The sequence below is a fragment of the Emys orbicularis genome, chromosome 2, assembly GCF_028017835.1.
Source record: "Emys orbicularis isolate rEmyOrb1 chromosome 2, rEmyOrb1.hap1, whole genome shotgun sequence".
In the NCBI taxonomy this organism is placed as follows: domain Eukaryota; kingdom Metazoa; phylum Chordata; order Testudines; family Emydidae; genus Emys; species Emys orbicularis.
In genome coordinates, this window is record NC_088684.1 from 131,301,730 (window position 1) to 131,320,716 (window position 18,987).

At 46.8% G+C, this 18,987-nt stretch overlaps 1 protein-coding gene across 1 annotated transcript; it reads right to left on the reverse strand.

Moving 5' to 3' along the window:
* Positions 1–351: 351 nt before the first annotated feature.
* Positions 352–18,560, reverse strand: BAG4 (BAG cochaperone 4). The gene is made up of 5 exons (XM_065398339.1): positions 18,354–18,560; positions 14,409–14,516; positions 4,556–4,798; positions 3,778–4,029; positions 352–2,025 (listed from the first exon to the last, which is right to left on the reverse strand). Exons 1-5 carry the CDS (start codon positions 18,558–18,560, stop codon positions 1,528–1,530), a joined length of 1,308 nt encoding a protein of 435 aa, XP_065254411.1. The 3' UTR covers positions 352–1,527.
* Between the last annotated feature and the right edge of the window lie 427 nt (positions 18,561–18,987).

Consider the following 18,987-nt stretch of genomic DNA (forward strand, 5'->3'; position numbering starts at 1 on the left):
AAACACGGTCCTCCAATCCAAAACATTTATTGGCCGAGACTGATTATTCTGCTCTTCTGGATTAGCCCAGAGTACATTTTCTAGACTGCCAACCACATGCATGATTATGAGGATGGATCCGAACGCTTCGAGAGGTCAGTACCATCCAGCAGAATTCAGGTGCGCTAAGGATGTAGAATCTGCAGAATTCAGTGGAATCTTCCACTGCACTGACTAGCAGCATAGAGAATGCCAGGCTGGATGGCTTCAGGAAAATGGGGTCATTGTTCCAGGAGCAAAAGGCTAAAGAGTTCACAGAACTGGTCTGCTCCAAGCCATCTCAAAAGTAGGACCAACCCCCTTTCAACATCACGAATATCACCATTTCCATGCCACTTGGTGCCTTGTCTCATGAGGCTCTGCTGCAAGGACAGAATTCCAGGTATGGTGCTTTGGTTACAACAGGTTCCATTTATAGTTTCACACAAAAACTTTAAAGAAAGTCACTTCCAACTTCTTATCAGTACAAAATTATGTTTAAAACTTGCCAGAGTTTATTTTCTTATCATACCCAGTAATGACTACTTAATTTCAGAGGTGGTAGTCCCCCATCCCAGTTCAAGGCAGATGATTTACCTCTCCCCTCCACAGTGCACTGTACAGAACCACCAGTTAGGCAGATTATAGTGGAATACAAAACTGCATTATGTGAAAGGACATTACAATTAAAAAGTGGATTTTTACCCCAATTTGCCATGAAAAATCATTTTCAAATGTTTCATTTCCTAGGATCATGACGCCATCTCTCATTTGCACCACTGCCTTTTTAGAGGCAGAATTCAAAAGCTCCCAATTGTGTTCCTTATTACCGCTCCCCCACATAAAACATCACTGAATAGCTCTTCAATATATAGAAGAAAACAGTGTGAAGTTGCCATATTGACTGGTTGCTAATATGGTCTCTTCCACCAGTACTTCAAGACAGTACTACAGCGAGCACCAAAAAGACACAGAACAATACACATCAATCTCAATGACTAGAGTGATGAAGCTGTAAATAATACACAAGAATAGTTGTCCAAGAGCCTGAAATCTTGTTGTACTTGCTGTGTGTTGCAATGCCTTTGTAACTAACAGAAATTCCAGCTGTTTAAGAAGCCATGGGGCAGCAGGTGGCATCTACAGACACACATTTGGCCTAGTACAGAAAAGTCTGTTCCATGCAACGGTTTCCTCTCCTGCTGATGAAAAGCACGTAGACACCCACAGAGGCAAAAGCACTTTGTTTGGCAGTGTCAGAATTCCATAGTTGTCTGTACATTCGTTGGCCTGGAACAACAACCTGAAAATTCAGGACTGATGTTTCAATCCTCCCTTCATTCGTCCACAGCCAATTTATCATTTTTGGGTTTAAAAAAAAATTAAAGTATAGTCACAGACTTTATTGCTTTTCGTGGTCAACAGTAGTTAGAAGCAGGCTGAGAATTAAGCCTAACCAGAGCGCTTTGGGATGTCCATAGCAGGCCTTGAGTTGTTACCATCTGTCTTTCACAATCCCTTTTTTTCCAGTTTTTCCAGTATGGCCTGGATTCTATGAACAGCCTCCTTCCTAGCCTGTCGAACATTGTCCTGGCCACGAGTCTCTATGGAATCCAGTTCCAACAGCTCCTTGGTCAGCATTTCCTCCAGGAGCCGGTATGCTTTGTCTGTCTTTTTTCCTACAAATTCATCCACCTCTTGCTCCAACTGCTCAACCTCCTCCATAACTTGCATAACTCTTTGAATCCCTGGCTGCATTCCCAGGGATTTTGACAAAGGCTGGTCGCTGGGTTTAAAACCTGCATCCTGGTTCAAAGGTGGTTTCCTAGGTACATTATCATACATTTGGGGCTGTGCACTGTATTGCACTTTGGGATTGAAATGGGATGGTTTGGTGTTGAATTGAGTTGACTTATGATCATTCATAGTCCCAGAGGGCTGATGATTGACTTCTGGGAAGTAGTTGTTGTGGTTTGCTCCTTGGTCTGGTTTGTCATAAGTAGTATCCTAAATCAGAAACAAGCAGAGGTTTTAAAATGTGTTTCCTTCAATACCAGTTTTCTTATCCCACATCCTGCATCAAAGAGGGAATGCAAGCAGATCTCTGAGCAGCAGGGCCAGTCTGCCTCCCTGCTCATTTGGAAGATGTGCATGCCCAGGATGGCAGTGCAAAAAGGGTTCAGGCAATGGAAGTTACTAAGGATGAGGCCTGCACTTTGAGACTGTCATCCACCGGGATGTCATAATATGCTGTGACCTAATAATGTGAAACTCACATAACTTTCTTACATAAGCATTGCCGCCCATAAACAAGCCCAAAAAGGAATGCTCAGAGACAGCTAGTGCTCAAGTCTTTGACCTATTTAAGAACAAACTAGTTAGAGGAACCACATCTGGTTCACAAAACTCTGTGTCTGCAGAATGACAATGCGACAGCTGTGAAATAGCCCACAGTCGGGTCAGGATTATGCTTGCTACAGCTATGTTTAACCATGATATTTGCTAGCAGGATTCTAGCCCAATTCCTCTGGTAAGTATGGATGTATTTCAGAGGATCATGAGAGATACTCCATTTCCAGGGAGTGTATTACACAATTTTATAACTATTCCCAGATGACAAATTCATGGCCATGCTATTAATAATAAAAATAATAATTAATGGAGATATCCCATCTCCTAGAACTGGAAGGGACCTTGAAAGGTCATCAAGTCCAGCCCCCTACCTTCACTAGCAGGACCAAGTACTGATTTTGCCCCAGATCCCCAAGTGGCCCCCTCAAGGATTGAACTGACAACCCTGGGTTTAGCAGGCCAATGCTCAAACCACTGAGCTATCCCTCCACATTAGAACCCTGCTAGCAAGTACTTTGTCAACACAGTTGTACCTTCCAGAGATCTGATCCTGGTGTAGCCAGGGCCTCTAACTGTAAAGAGGAGAATGGTGAGACTAGGAAGGAACAGAATCTGTTATTCCCACAACATTCATTTTTAGCCAAGTCTCTAGTAAAGGATTCCTGTGCCCAGGAGTTCACTTGGACAGGAACACAGCCATTGTGTGTGGATCAGGACAGGTCCTTCTAGCCCAGTCTCCTGGCTCCCAGTGACCAGCACCAGATGCTTCAGAGGAAGATGCAAGAAAGCATGCAGATATGGGAGGATCTGCCCCCCATAAAGGTCTCATCCTAATCCCTACTAATGAGAGACTGTTTTAAGACCTGGAGCATGAGATCTGATATCCCCTCCAATACCTCCCTTTAGTTTTTGGCATTAAGTATAACTCTGGATATTATTTATGGATATCCAAGTTAATGGATCTAAAAGATGATTATGAGACTTCCTAGTTTTTATTAGTTTGTTTCTATGTAGTATGAACCCATTGCTTTAACAGAGGGGGGGAAAGGTGGAAGCACTTCAAAGAGATGAAAAATACATGTGTTTTTCAGGGAGGCAGTGTAGTCTAGTGGTCTGATCACAGACCTGCAGTCAGAGAGCTCACCCTGACTGACGGACTCACTCTACAATTATTTAGCATTGTACAGCGTTCGGAAGTTGTAAAAGCAGTACGTAAATACCAAACAGGATTGGATTTCCAAGCAAGATCTCTTCTTCCCTGCGCCAGCGGGAGCTAGAAGCACTGTAAAAGCAGCACACTTTGCACAGCAGTGCAAAAACCCCTTCACCAGAAGCTGTGGCCCACATGGCTGGGTTAAGATAGGCACCAGTAAGTGTCAAAGAATCTTGAAAGCATTAAATCTTTACCTTTGCATCATGAGCTGGAGGATGAGGAGAAGGAGCTCCATTGCCAGGCCAGGACGGAGAGGATTCTGAAACAAATGGACTTCCTTGGGGTGTCGAAGCAGCAGGCCAGGCGTAACGTGGCTGCATTCCATAGATGCCAGAGGAAGCCCACGATTCATCCTGGGGTCTTGGTTGTGGTGGTGGCCCTTGCTGTGGAATGCCAGGGTTGGTATCTCCTCCATATGGATAGTGTGGGACAGGCATACCTGGGGTCTGCAGGAAGAGGGAAATGAAGGTAGTACCTTCAAAGTCATGTTCACTCAGCCATTGAAAATACATGTTGACGTGCTTCTCCACTCCTACTAAACACTCCTTGTTAAGAGCCACAAAGACCAGCTACCTTGGCTCTGACATGTCAGCCTATTAATTCTGAGTCCTAGGCCAAGGTAGTGGTTACACATCTTTATAAGAGTGGGCATGGCTGGCTCTCTTGGCCATTTATGTAGTTTAGCTGCAGTCTAAGTCAGCACAGTGTCAGTCAAGATACTGGGCTGTGTTGCAAGAGATGAGCCTCAGGATAAACATTTCCCATGCTGGAGCCAGGAGCAGCAGCTAAGTAGTGCACTTCTAGGGCTCAGACCTGAATGGCTGATAGCTGGAGGGGCAGGCTGCCCTTAGGCAAGCATATGCCAACCTTTGCTCCAGAAGGGCTATATCCAATACTGAGCTGAGTTGTACTCACACCAGCCCCAAGCATATTCCCAAAGGAAGCATGTATTTCTTGTACTAGCTTCCTTACCGGTGGTGGGGAGTATCCTGGGGCCTGCCTCCTGAGAGAGGGGCCTTCCGGGGGGCAGTCTGGTGGGGGATAATGCCAATGCGAGGCTGCCGATGGCGGTCGGTACATGCTCGGAGACTCTGCCGGGTAGGAGGCCCGAGGGTGCCCAGAAGAATAGTAAGTGTTTGACTGTGACAGATTAGCATAGTGTGGAGCAGCCCCAGGGGCGCCATAGGCTCCATTTGTGTAGGGAGACTCCAGTCCCTGAAAAACAAGCAGAGAACATATTTGAGAGATGGACACAGATTGAATGTGGGAGGGGCTGCGAGCACTTTGGAGGACAGGATTAGAATACCAATTTGTCAAGATCACTTTGAAAACTGGTCTGAAATAAGTAAGATAAAATTCAATGTAGAGAAGTACAAAGGACTGCACCTAGGAAGGAAAAAAAATCAAATGCAGAAATACAAGACGGGGAATAACGGAGTAGGCTGCAATACTGCTGAAAAGGATCTGGGGGTTACAGTGGGTCACAAATGAGTCAACAATGTGATGCTGTTGTGAACAAGGCAAATGTCATTTTGGGATGTATTAACAGGAATGTTGGATGTAAGACATGGAAGGGAATTGTTCTGCTTTACTCAAAACTGGTCAGAAAACTCATCCAGAAAACTGTGTCCAGTTTTGGACTCCACACTTTAGGAAAGATGTGAACAAACTGGAGCAGTCCAGAGGGCAGCAATAAAAATGATAAAAAGTTTAGAAAACCTGATCTCTGAGGAAAGGTTGAAACAGTTGGGCATATTTCGTTTTGAGGAGGCTGAGGGAGGATATGCTAAGTCTTCAGATATGTGAAAGGTCGTTACGAAGAGGACAACACGCAATTGTTTTCCATGTCCATCAAGGGAAGGACAAGAAGTAATCGGCTTAATTTGCAGCAAGGGAGATATTAGGAAAAAATTTCTAACCAAGTATTACGTACTAGAATAGGTTGAAAGGGAGGTTGTGGAATCCCCATCATTGTCTAACCTGTCAAACTCCCAACCTGCTGTCTAGGTATACTTAAATCCTGCCCCAGAAAGACAGGAGGTTGGGGGGCTGGATTAGACAACTTCCTGAGGTCCCTTACAGTCCTCTATTTCTGTGATTCTATGAGTGGCCAAAGGCTCTAGGGTGTGGAATAGGAGCAGCAACAGAGCTGTGTAGGGGAAGAGTGGAATAGGTTTTAGGCAACTGTAAAATAGGGATTTTAGTCTCAAATCAGGAAATTCAGAGTTATGGTTTCCATAGCAACTGTGCACACACCAGTATGGAATATTAATATTGTTGCTGTGGGAACCATAACTCTTTCCTCACTTGAGTGATTAAAGTTTTACCATTAAAGTAGGAGAGGGGGTTTGCATTTGAAAATTTGTAGGTTGGGGGGAAAAAAAATCTAGGATAGAAATTTAATTGTCTTCCTCCTGGCATGTCTTATTATCAAGCATTACAGAGATTCCAATGAGAGGCTGACAAGAATGCTTTACAAACATTAAGCCTCTCCACCACCCCTGTAAGGCAGGTCAACATTATTTAACTGTCGGGTGTTGCTCAGCACACTACTTCTGGTCCCTACCTTGTGCCCCGGTATACTGATTAGCTCTCTATAAGCTTATCCACATAACTGTTTCTGGTACTCCATGGCCCTAGAATCCCTGGAAAAGATTGATTTCTATCACCCTGACAACCAAAGAGGTCAATCTCCTTTCCATTTCAACAGACCCTTGTGACAGAATACCCCTTAGCACCAACAGCCCTCTTCCCTCCGCAACCCCCTCTCTAGTTCTCACGTTCCCTGCCTTTATACAACACTTACAGTCAGTGAAGGATTTGCAAATACTACCCCACATCCTGATTCCCTGAACAACCCCCACCTCTCCACATATTTATCAGTTTCAAAAAAGCTCCACAGCCTTTCCAGTTCTTGCTTCCACTTCCTGGTTGAGCTGGCCATCAGCACTGATTGTCTATCTCAGAAGCATACTTGTTTGTCATGTTGTATTGTCATGTCAATCACAGAAGTACCATGATTACTGACTCCCCATATTTGACATTGATATTGGATTTGGAAAAGTAAGGAGATTCACATAAGAACCAAGATAAAGTTATACAATGTCATTGTGATACCCACAAGGTTATATTCTTCAGAAACTTGGCAACAGGAACCTTAACGCATTACATAAGAGATGCTTACAGAGAGTACTTGGTGTCCACTGGTGGGATAAAGTAACTAATGCTGATGTGTTACAAAGGACTGGCCAACAGACAGTAGGGACAATGATTTGAGAAATAAGGCTGAAGGTGTTTGGGTAAGTTGTACAGATGTGAAAAGACATGGGCTGTCAAGCGATGAAAAAAATTAATCGCAATTAATCGCACCATTAAACAATAATAGAATACCATTTATTTAAATATTTTTGGATGTTTTCTACATTTTCAAATATATTGATTTCAATTACAACACAGAATACAAAGTGTACAGTGCTCACTTTGTATTTATTTTTGATTACAAATGTTTGTACTATAAAAAAAAGAAATCAAATTTTTCAATTCACCTAATACAAGTACTGTAGTGCAATCTCTTTATCATGAAAGTTGAGCTTACAAATGTAGAATTATGTACCAAAAAACTGCATTCAAAAATAAAACAATGTAAAATTTTAGAGCCTGCAAGTCCACTCAGTCCTACTTCTTGTTCAGCCAATCGCTCAAACAAGTTTGAGATAATGCTGCCTGCTTCTTGTTTACGTCACCTGAAAGCGAGAACAGGAGTTCTCATGGCACTGTTGTAGGCAGCGTTTCAAGATATTTACATGCCAGATGCGCTAAAGCGTCACATGTCCCTTCATGCTTCAACCACTATTCCAGGGGACATGCATCCATACTGATGACAGGTTCTGCTCGATAACAATCCGAAGCAGTGCGGACCAACGCATGTTCATTTTCATCATCTGAGTCAGATGCCACCAGCAGAAGGTTGATTTTCTTTTTTGGTGGTTCAGGTTCTGTAGTTTCTATATCGGAGTGCTGCTCTTTTAAGACTTCTGAAAGCATGCTCCAGACCTCATCCCTCTTAGATTTTGGAAGGCACTTCCGATTCTTATACCTTGGGTTGAGTGATGTAGCTATCTTTAGAAATCTCACATTGGTACCTTCTTTGCGTTTTGTCAAATCTGCAGTGAAAGTGTTCTTAAAATGAACAACATGTGCTGGGTCATCATCTGAGACTGCTATAACATGAAATATATGGCAGAAAGTGGGTAAAACAGAGCAGGGAACATACAATTCTCCCCCAAGGAGTTCAGTCACAAATTTAATTAATGCATTATTTTTTTAACGAGCGTCATCAGCATGAATTCACGTCCTCTGGAATGGTGGCCGAAGCATGAAAGGTCATACAAATGTTTAGCATATCTGGCACGTAAATACCTTGCAATGCTGGCTGCAAAAGTGCAATGCAAATGCATGTTCTCGCTTTCTGGTGACACTGTAAAGAAGAAGAGGGCAGCATTATCTCCTGTAAATGTAAATAAATGTGTTTGTTTTAGCGATTGGCTGAACGAGAAGTAGGACTGAGTGGACTTGTAGGCTCTGAAGTTTTACATTGTTTTATTTTTGAGTGCAGTTATGTAACAACAACAAAAAATCTACATTTGTAAGTTGCACTTTCACAATAAAGAGATTGCACTATAGTATTAGTATGAGGTGAATTGAATTTTTACAGTGCAATTATTTGTAATCAAAAATATACACTTTGATTTCAATTACAACACAGAATACAATATATATAAAAATGTGGAAAAACATCCAAAATATTTAATAAATTTAAATTGGTATTCTATTAACAGTGCGATTAAAACTGCGATTAATCTTTTTAATCAAGATTAATTTTTTTGAATTAATCGTGTGAGTTAACTGTGATTGACAGCCCTAGAAAAAACATATTCCTAGATAAGCCCTTGACTGGACACCACTTGGTGGAAGATGGAAAAGAGGAGAACAGCAGATGACATATAAGAAAACTATTGACATAGATGTTGCTGTCATAGAACAAACTACAATGGAGCAAGAAATGTGGCAACCCTGGGTTGCCTCATGTGTCACAGGGATGAGAGCCAATCCCCACCCCTCCACCCACAGTGCAGCACATGCTCAGGGCTATGTGACCATGTGTGCAAGCTGCCCAGTTTCTCTTCAGAAAGTGCATTTGTGGTCCTTGAAGTCATAATCCCACTACCTGCTTTTCCAGCCCTACATTTCTCCCTCACAGGACATTCTGGAGGCCTTACCAGTTTTGAGCACTGAGCATGCTCCTTTATGGCCAGGAAGTACTCTGCCAAGGACACAGCCTTACTCCCAGTGTCTGGCCTGTTCCTCCTAACCCATGTCTGAACATCATGTGGGAGGATCTCCAGGAACTGCTCTATGATTAGCAGGTCAGCAATCCATGCTGCACTCTTGCTTTTGGGCTGGATCCACTTGTGGCACAGCTTGGATAATTGAGCGTAAACCTTCTGGGGTCCCTTTGTCTCCTGGAATCTGTACTCCCTAAACCTGTACCGACACATTTCTGCATAGTGCTCAGCCTCACTTACATCACTGCAATGAGTCTCTTGGACTTGTCTTGGGAGACACAGACTCATACGTAGGGGGCACTGGTCTTTCAGCCACCGATACACTCTCTGAATGTGTATCCAGAATGAGCACGATGACTCTATGTGGTCTGGAGAAGTTACATGAGGGGGGAGTGCTTCTCCAGGTCTGACCTGGGAGCTCAGAGCCAACTTGTTAGCTCTCTTTTCCAACTCCAGGAGAAATTGCTGAAATTTTGTTTCTGCCTCCTCCCGCCTTTTCTCTGCCTCCTTGCGCCTCCTCTCCCCTTCCAGAAGCTGGAGGAGGAGCCACTTCACCAGATCATCTCTTTCCTGAGAGCCTATATCCTGTTTTGAGTGTGGGCAAGCAGCTGCAACATCCTGGATCAGACTGTCTCCTCCAACATCTCTATCTAAATGCAGTGGAGAGGATTCAAAACCTTTCAGTGAGTCTTCTCCTTCCATCACCACCACCTCTTCTTCTGGCTGCGGAGCTGTAGCCATGTCCCTCTCCAGTGGATGATCTTATTCCATCATCACTACTTCCCCCTGCCGTGGACAGTCTCCCTGCTTTACCTCTTCCAGGTGCAGCAGGTGCTGTGCTGCAGCACCTTCCAACTTGCCTTTGCTCTTCAGCCCTGCATCCTCAAGTACATCTCTCTCAGCTAGCTTTTTGGGGAGGCACCTTCCCCCTCAATCTGGCATTTTTCCTATAGTAATTGTGTATTTTCTCTTGCCCAGAGAAAGGGGATGGTACACTCTGCCTTCAGCTGTTATATGCAAGTTTCTTTCAGCCCCCAAAATGGGCTGTCTTGGCTTCAGGTTTCTCTGACCCAAATTGGAGTTTTGGCAACTTGTAGCTGTCTTTGGAGTGCCCACAGTCAGTGGTCGCAGGGGCCTTTAAAATCATGAAGGCTCCCAGCAGCCTTGAAATCTCTCCCTGGTCTTACTACATACATCTTGGTCAGATGCAACATGCATATGTAATAATGGTGGTCAGTGACACACACCAAGGCTCTTAGCAATGACAGAGGGAATGGAATGCAGTGACATCCACATGACAGTTGGAGACAGTCGGAGACAGTCAGTTTTGTAAGCTGGTAGAAGAGTCTGGTGTAGGACTGAGACGTGGGAGGCTAAAGTTACGGTCTGTGGAAAAGCAGTGTTTATAACCTAACCCCTCTCTGTCTCTGTGCCTAAATCTGCTACACTGAAAAGGGCATTTGTTAGTTTGTCTCATCTTCACAGTATATTTCATCTTTAGAGGAAGAGAGGGCCACAGCGGTCACAGCAACAGAACTTTAACTAAGAAGGTGCTGACTTTATAATGGTTACATTCTCAAGAGAAATATTTGAATAAATTAGATAATTTTGGAGAGGAGAATAAACTAACAACCTTAACTGTGCATTAGCAAAATTTTGGTTGGAAACATACTAAAGATCTTAAAGCATGTGATCTGGTGAATTAATATTTACTGATGTGGCTAGAACACAATGGTGTCCTGGTCTGTGACTCAGGTTCCTTGGCACTACTATAATACCAATAATAAATAATACTAACAGCCCAAGAAGAGTGAGTCATGGGACCAGAGAGTAGAGAGAAAGTACTGTGCTCTGTCAGTTCCTTTTCTTCTGCAGGCAAGCGGGAGTACAATGAATAGTGCTTGCCCTCTACTGAGGATTAGACCATTCTTTTTAATTATTTAAAGCATCAGCCATTCTTACAGATTATCAGTCTCTCTCTGTTGGTAAATTTGCTGGGCAGGCATTTCTCTACCTACACAGGTGGGGCCTTTTATTTTGTTAATCTCTTTAAAAAGGAGGAAAGTCATAGGAGTCGTCCTCAAGTCCTAAATTCCCATCCTCTTCCCCTCCATTGGAGAATGCATTGAGTTCCTAGACTGCGCTGGCTGTAATGCAACTAGCAGCGGGGACCAGACTCTTTCCCTACATGCACATCACATGTGCATTCCCAAGCGTGAGGTTTGCTAAACACTTTCCATAATCTCATGCTTAATGCAAGTCCTGTCATTTATAATGACTACAGCTGGCTGACATTTTTCAAACAATTTATCCCAATTTTAAAAAAAGGCCTATTTGAAGAGGAAAGTTTTTGCAAAAAATTCTCTTAGCTGGAAGAAAAAATTAACTACTTTTCACTTTGTTTTTCCTATCCCCACCTTTTTCCATTTTGCCAATGAATAAGGAAGGCGGGAAGGAAATTGCTATCCATTTTTTGTGTAAAATGTTGAATAAATGAAGTTGCTCCTTTTCAAAAGCTGGGAATTGAAATGACAAATTTTCTGCAAAAATATTTGTCATCTTTTACTAGTGCTAATACTGACTTTGCCTATGAATAAGTGTTATTATTCCAATATTCTTCCTTAGAAATATGTCTTATTTGTAGTGCATTAGCATCACAGGGCCCATTGTGTGAGGCACTACACACCCACACTTGCCATTGCATTTATACTATTTCCAAATAGCAACCGTTTGACCTGTGCATATCCAAGTTGCTTTTCCTACATGGCTTGTGTTTTTACAGATTTTACTGTACATCCAAGTTCATCCAAGGAGCATGAATCACACCTTATCCATAGTCACCGGGGTGAGGGCGTTAGTCTTCCCAAAACAGAAAAAGCTCTTTCCTCAACGAAATAAAAAATGCACTAACACTGTCAGGTAAGAAACACGGTCACACTGGTTCTTAAAAAAAAAGTGTTAAGTCCTTAGAGAATGGCTGCTCCAAGCACAATCATGATGGGAAACCAAATTCATATTGTAACACGAACCCTAGCGCATCTCATCCTACAGGAGCGTAAGATGAGATTTTACTGTTATACTTTAAGCAGATGAGATGCAAGCAGGGCCAGCTTTAGGCCAATTCAACCAATTCCCCTGAATTGGGCCCCGCCCCTAAGAGGACCCCGCGCCCAAGCCCTGGTACCAGGGTGGCCCGGCTTCCCCAGGGGGCAATTTAGAGGGCCTGGGGCTCCCAGCAGGGGCTGGAGCCCCAGGCCCTTTAAATTGCCACCAGAGCCCCACTGCTGGAGCCCTGGGGTAGGGCTGCAGGGCTCTGGGGGCTATTTAAAAAGTCCGGGGCTTTCGTTGCTTCTACCGCCCCGGCCCTTTAAATAGCCACTGGAGCCCCACCACTTCCCCAGGGTTCCCGCGGCTATTTACAGGGCCGGGGCGGTGGAAGCAGGAGAGCCCCGGGCTCTTTAAATAGCCCCCGAGCTGCTGCTGCTACCCCGGTGGGGGAGGAAGGAGGAGGGGGCACTTACTGTACAGGGTGGGCTGTACCCGCACCCCTTGCCCTGCCTGCAGCCAGCCCCTGTCTCCAGCCAGCCCTGCACCCCCTGCCCTGCCTCCAGCCCCGTACCCCCTACCCTGCCCGCACCAGCTCCTGTCTCCAGCCAGCCCTACACCCCCTGCCCCGCCTGCAGCCAGCCCCGCACCCCCTGCCCGCAGCCAGCCCCTGCTGCCCCCCCGCCTGAAGCCAGCCAGTCCCGCACTCCTCTGTCTCCAGCCCTGCCAACCCATGCCGCACCCCCCTGCGGCCCTGCCTGAAGCCAGCCAGCCCACCCCACACCCCCTGTCTCCAGCCAGCCCCGCACCCCTTGCCCTGCCTGCAGCCAGACCCTACCTCCAGTCAGCCCCTGCCCTGCCTCCAGCCAGCCCCATGTCCACTGGTGCCCTGCAGTTCCCAGGGCAGTAACCCTGCACACCTGCTTCAATGAGGGGGGCAGGGAGCAGCTGGGACCCACACATGTGCACACCCTAGGGTGACCAGACAGCAAGTGTGAAAAATCAGGACGGGGGTGGGGGTAATAGGATCCTATATAAGAAAAAGACCCCAAAATCAGGACTGTCCCTATAAAATTGGGACATCTGGTCACCCTAGCACACCCCCAGGGAGTGGCGGGGACCCACACATGTGAAACGGAGCTCATTTCTAGTTCAGGCCCATCTTTTTAAAAAAGAACTTTAGGTAGGGTTAACATGCATCCGTATTTTCCCGGACATGTCAGGCTTTTTGGTTCTTAAATCGCCGTCCGGGAAAATACGGACGTATGTTAACCCTATTGGTACAAAAAATACATACTGTGGCACATCTCTTAAATCAGAACTTTTTATAGGGAACCGGTTGCTAAGAAATCAAAGGGGTTTTTTTTTACATTTTTTTTTTTTTTTTTAAGTCATCCCTGCCGGGGCTCCGCCGAAAATATTCGAATTGGGCCCCGCACTTCCTAAAGCCGGCCCTGGATGCCAGTACGAAACCCTAAAGCAGCATGTGCTTTGTAATTAGCTAAGTAACATTTTCCAATGAGAGGAGTGTTTAAAAAGAACATACCAGATTGCTATTGTACAGAGTAGGGCTTTTTAAACAGGGTCTCCAGCCTTACCAATGTTGTATCTGCTTTAGTGGTAAGATCAGAGCTAATTTCTTCAGCTGGCAGGATAAAGAAACCAGAAGAATTTTGCCCAGTACCGGGGGCAAGAATTTCAGACATGCATCACGGATGGGCAGGGAGAGAAGGGCAAGGAAGAATCTACTCTGCCCACAGCTTTCGGGAGTTTCTAGGGTGATCTAAAGGTTAGAGTGGGTTCTATTCCTACTTCCACCACTGACACACTGTGTGACTGCAGGCAAGTCACTTTATTTGTTTGTTCCTCAGTTTCCCTATTTATAAAACAGAATAGAAACCTGCCTACCACATGACTGTTTTAAGAGTCTGTAAAGCATTTTGGGATCTTTGACTGAAAGACACTAGAAGAGTCATTTGGGATTATTCATTTAGTTGGACCACTGATATAAAAATAATTACCCAAATTACTGTCAGTTCATTGGCAACAGGACACAGTGCATTTCATATCAAGCAGTTGGAAGTCACCAACACTGACAGCGAAGGAGATTAATACATTTGCACTGAGCTTCAACAATTAACTAAGGAGTTTCAGGCATGGATGCTAAAGTAGTTTAAAGTTTCAATTTCCAGTTTAAACCCAATTTAATATTTTCACATCAGTGTGTAGGATTTCCTGAGGCTAATGCAGTCAGGAGAAAAGGGCAAAGGAAACAAGTGCTTAGGAATATCGCCTATGTGGGATTCTTGGGTCCTTTCTTTTCAAGGGAAACCAGCCCTTTAGTACTGGGGTATTGGCTTGAACCTCACCCCAACAAAACAAACTTTTCAGTTTCAAAAGAAACAAGAGGAGAAAGAGTTGCCCTTCTACTATACCTGGCTTTGTAACTCAGGTCCAGCGGGGTACGGACTTGGGTAGGGAACTCTAGGCTGCACCGCAGAGTTCCAGTAGTTGGAACCATATCCAGGATAAGGAGGCTGCTCCTAAGAAGGAAAATAAAACAACTCATTTTTGGATAGCAATGGTCACAGTCCAAGGGCAACTGCACCTTTATTCCTCCTCCATGATCCAACAAGGGCACCTACTCTCAGACTTCTGGCTCCCCAGCCATCACTTCTCTTGAGCAGAGACACACGTCTCTCCCCCCTTACTGGAGTACTTCCAGGCTGCACAGATCCCTGCCTACACTGTGATTTCCCCAGCAAAGTCAGACTGCCTACGCAGGCCTGCTTTACTTTTCTCCTCAGAGGCTTTAAACAGTGTAATTGCCCACAATAAAGTTACCACACAGCTCTAAGCAAGCAGATTTTATTCTTGAGGTAAAAATCATTACAGAGAAAAGATATAAAAACAATAAAAGAACCTACACGCATGCTAATAAGCTTACCAGAGATGTCCCCCTAACTCCAACAAGGCTTCTGGCAGATAAACAGTCCTTCCAACCCCAACACAGGAGTTTTTCTGTGGCCACAAGTTCATAACAGCTTTTGCTCAAAAAAAGTGCGCACCCCTTCCCCCGCCTGCAAATCTGAGAGTCAGTCTTGTATCCAGTTTGGGATTCTGAGCTTGTCCTCATGTAACAGGCTATCAGTAGACAACGCACTTCTCCTCCTCCTCAGGGCACAGCTTCTAAAAATTGGGTGAGAAGGCACCTTCCCCTCCTCCTAAGTATTTCCTAGCAAGCCCACTTAATTTGGTTTGTCTAGCACACGGTTCCAAAGAGTCCTCTGAAGCTCATAGCACTTCCCAGGGTTTACATTAATCCTGTCCCCCCCATGAAAGAAGCTGCATATAATCCCACAATAATACTGTACATAAACATTAGCATTTTTTATACAATCACCTCCTAAGATACTTAAACTTCATTTAAGTGAGGTTTGCCCAGGAAATTGCCATATCGGTCACGGTAATGAATAGAAGTCTCCCCATTCAGGAAAGAAAGGGGAAAAGTTCTTTCCGGTGTATAACGAGGAACAGCAGCCCAAGCTCATTAAAGATACAGTGGCCACAAACAGCCACAAGAACTCATGCTGCCCATTTGCTATTAGTGATACACAGATGCAGTTAACTCCTCAGCACGAATGTGCTCCTCTTGGAATGTGTTCACTGACATTCATGCTAGGTACTGCTACAAACAACATTTTTACAGACACCCCTCTCCACTGCCGTCCTTGCCTTTGCTATATTCAAGCTTACGGGGTGCCTTTCATTGTGAGAGTTGGCTGCTGGCAGCCAGGATCAGCCTGATGTCAGGAATTGATGGGGAACACTGGCAAGCCTTGCTCTGAGCTGTACACAAAACAACACAGCCACTGCTGCAATCTTCATTTCCAGGAACCTGGTTGTGAATCAGACTGTTCACATCTTACTGTGACAACAAAGCTAGGAAATTGTTCTTATCTGACACCCTTTTCAGCACTGAACTGTAATCCACAGTCCTTCTCTAGCACCTTCCATCAGGGGATCCTAAATTGCCTTACTAAACAAATGAGCCTCACAGTTCCCCTGGGAAGAAGTTACTCCTCTAATCGTACAGGATGCAATGAGATCACCAACCTGCTTTGTTCCTCTGAGCACATATTGTGGGGGTCTGTACAGAGAAAGGAATTGAAAGAGACACAACCCCTTTCTAAAAGCATGTTTTAACATGTCTTCAAGCAAGCTCTGCTCTCAGCATACCTCTCACAGCTTACAGGAGGACAAGCTCCCAAGCTTGTGATCCCCAACTCTCAGACCAGGGCAGGGTGCTGGCAGCATGCAATTTACAGAAGTTGGATTCTCTGGGTAATTTCACTTTTGACCATGAATAAAACCCTGCGTGTTCTAGACTCTAAAGTAGATGAATTAACCTTTGGAGTCCAACAAGCAGTGTTGACTCTAAAAACCACCATTTGATCCACTGGTTCCATGTTGCTTAGGATAGGAAAATTCAGACCTCATTCTGTTTTTCTGATGTCTCTTTTCCTTCTACAGTTCTTCCTGTCCCAAGTCACATAAAGAGTGAGTTACCGAATCCCACTACCCGGGATAACTCCACTGCACCAGCCACACTTCATCACCCCTTTGCCTGCCTGAAGAATTATTCAAGTGGATTCTGAGATGATACGTACTTGGCTACCATCACAGTGATGTCTAGACCCACATACCTTAGGAGAGAGACTCCCTTTAGCCTGGTGACCCACCTGCTAAAAGGACCAAATTAAAATACACTCACAGTCTGTTACCTCTTTGCCTTGAACTGCATGAAAAATGGGTTGTTTGGGGGAGGAGGTTAGCGAGGGGAGGGGATGAGTGCAGACTTAGGAAAGAGCACATGATTTGCATTCATGCATACCCACTGCCCCATAGGGGTGAAAAGTGATAGCACTAGAACTAGCAGAAGATTGCATTTTTTTGATTAGACTAAAAATTGGCTAAAGAGAATTCATAGATATGTTGCAGTGCTGTGAATCATAGAATATCAGGGCTGGACCTCAGGAGGTCATCTAGTCCAACCCACTGCTCAAAGCAGGACCAATCACCAACTAAATCAGGGAAGGAAGAGCCTGTCTGAACAGTCTGCTGTTTGTGACTTTAACACACACTATAAGTGCCCGAAAACATTTTAAGATGGCACCTATTTTCAAATCCTCACACACAATGTAATTACAAGCCTTTCCAGGCTTCTTGTCTCTCCAGGCTAGCTGCCAAAAACCAGAGTTCCTCCCTCTCAGGGCTTTGAGGTGGCATTACACAAAGGCGCTTTCCAGTAGCTGTAGGCTCAAGCCTCTAACTTAGTGCACCAGCGTGACTGTGGCAAGTTGGCCTTAAGGGCGAGCCGATGCAGAGTCGGCTTGAGTACAGAAACAGCAAGAGAAATGCGTAACCAATTAGAGTAGTTCAAAGGATTCAGGAAAACAGCAACAATTTAGCTTAACTGCATCTTCAGAGCAGTCATCTCTTCCGCACCAGGCTAGTGACAGACCACCACGTGGGACATCTGCACCCCGGAACCCCAGGATCCTTCCCCAGCTCCCTTCAAGAGTGCTCATAAGGGACACCCACACCCCCGGTCTCTAGGGCAGGACCATGCCCAGGGATGCCCCCAGCCACGCTCCCCTCCCAGCCCCTAGGGGCCTTCTAGCCTCTGGGCAGCCCCCCCGGGGCAGGACCACCCTCCAGATCTCGCTCCAGCCCCCCCGCCCTCCGGCCCGGGGGCAGGACCACCCGCCACAGATCTCGCTCCAGCCCCTGCCCCCGGGGCAGAACCACCCCCCACAGATCTCACTCCACACCCCCGCCCCATGGGGCAGAACCACCCCCCGCAGATCTCGCTCCGGCCCCGGGGCAGAGCCACCCCCCGCAGATCTCGCTCCGGCCCCGGGGCAGAGCCACCCCCCGCAGATCTCGCTCCGGCCCCGGGGCAGAGCCACCCCCCGCAGATCTCGCTCCGGCCCCGGGGCAGAGCCACCCCCCGCAGATCTCGCTCCGGCCCCGGGGCAGAGCCACCCCCCGCAGATCTCGCTCCGGCCCCGGGGCAGAGCCACCCCCCGCAGATCTCGCTCCGGCCCCGGGGCAGAGCCACCCCCCGCAGATCTCGCTCCGGCCCCGGGGCAGAGCCACCCCCCGCAGATCTCGCTCCGGCCCCGGGGCAGAGCCACCCCCCGCAGATCTCGCTCCGGCCCCGGGGCAGAGCCACCCCCCGCAGATCTCGCTCCGGCCCCTTCCCCCCGGCCCTGGGGCAGAACCACCCCCCACAGATCTCACTCCACACCCCCACCCCACGGGGCAGGACCACCCCCCACAGGTCTCGCTCCAGCCCCCCAGGGGGTCCCAGTTACCTGGGGGCCGCCGCCCCGGCCGGGCCTGTCCCAGCCGCTCCCCCCCGCGGGGCAGTAGCTGCCCCCGGGCCAGGCCGGCCCCGGCCCGGCCGCGCGGTGCTGCGGGCACGCCCGGGGTTCCATGCCCCAGGGGCCCGGGGGCGGCTCCGGCTCCGGCCGAGCCCGCTCCGCCTCCGGGCCGTAGAGCAGCCGCCGCAGGGCAGACATTACCAGCGCCGCTACCGGCTCACTGCCACGCCACCGCGCCTGCGCGAGGCCCGCCCGCTGCAGCCAATCCCCACCAGGGATACAACCTTTACCCGCATCGTGACCAGCTCAGCCAATGGCCCTGAAGGTGCCATCTCAACGCTACAGCACCTGCAGCCTTAGCCAATCACTGAGATGGTACCGCCCATGCCGTGCATATCAGCCAATCAGCCCTAGCGTTCCGCATGTAATGACGCAAACTAAATTTTAGCCAATAAGCGTCAACTTTCCTTCCGTCACTGCCCGATCCACCAATCAGTGGAAACCCGGGGCGGTGCACAAGACACCCGTTTCTTAAAGAGACAGGCACACAATGTCCTCGTCGAGTTCCCTGCATTAACTAAGCACAGCTCCCCCGCTCGGCCTCACCCGGGGAGCGCTGGGCGGG

What these genes read in the sequence shown, in the direction of transcription:
- BAG4 (XM_065398339.1), bottom strand. Translation starts at nt 18,560, where the DNA reads ATGTCTGCCCTGCGGCGGCTGCTCTACGGCCCGGAGGCGGAGCGGGCT. An exon ending in GCCGGGGCGGCGGCCCCCAG is followed by an intron (nt 14,517 to 18,353) that starts GTAACTGGGACC and finishes TTTCCTTCTTAG; the next exon opens with GAGCAGCCTCCTTATCCTGG. An exon ending in CAGGATACTCCCCACCACCG is followed by an intron (nt 4,030 to 4,555) that starts GTAAGGAAGCTA and finishes CTCTTCCTGCAG; the next exon opens with ACCCCAGGTATGCCTGTCCC.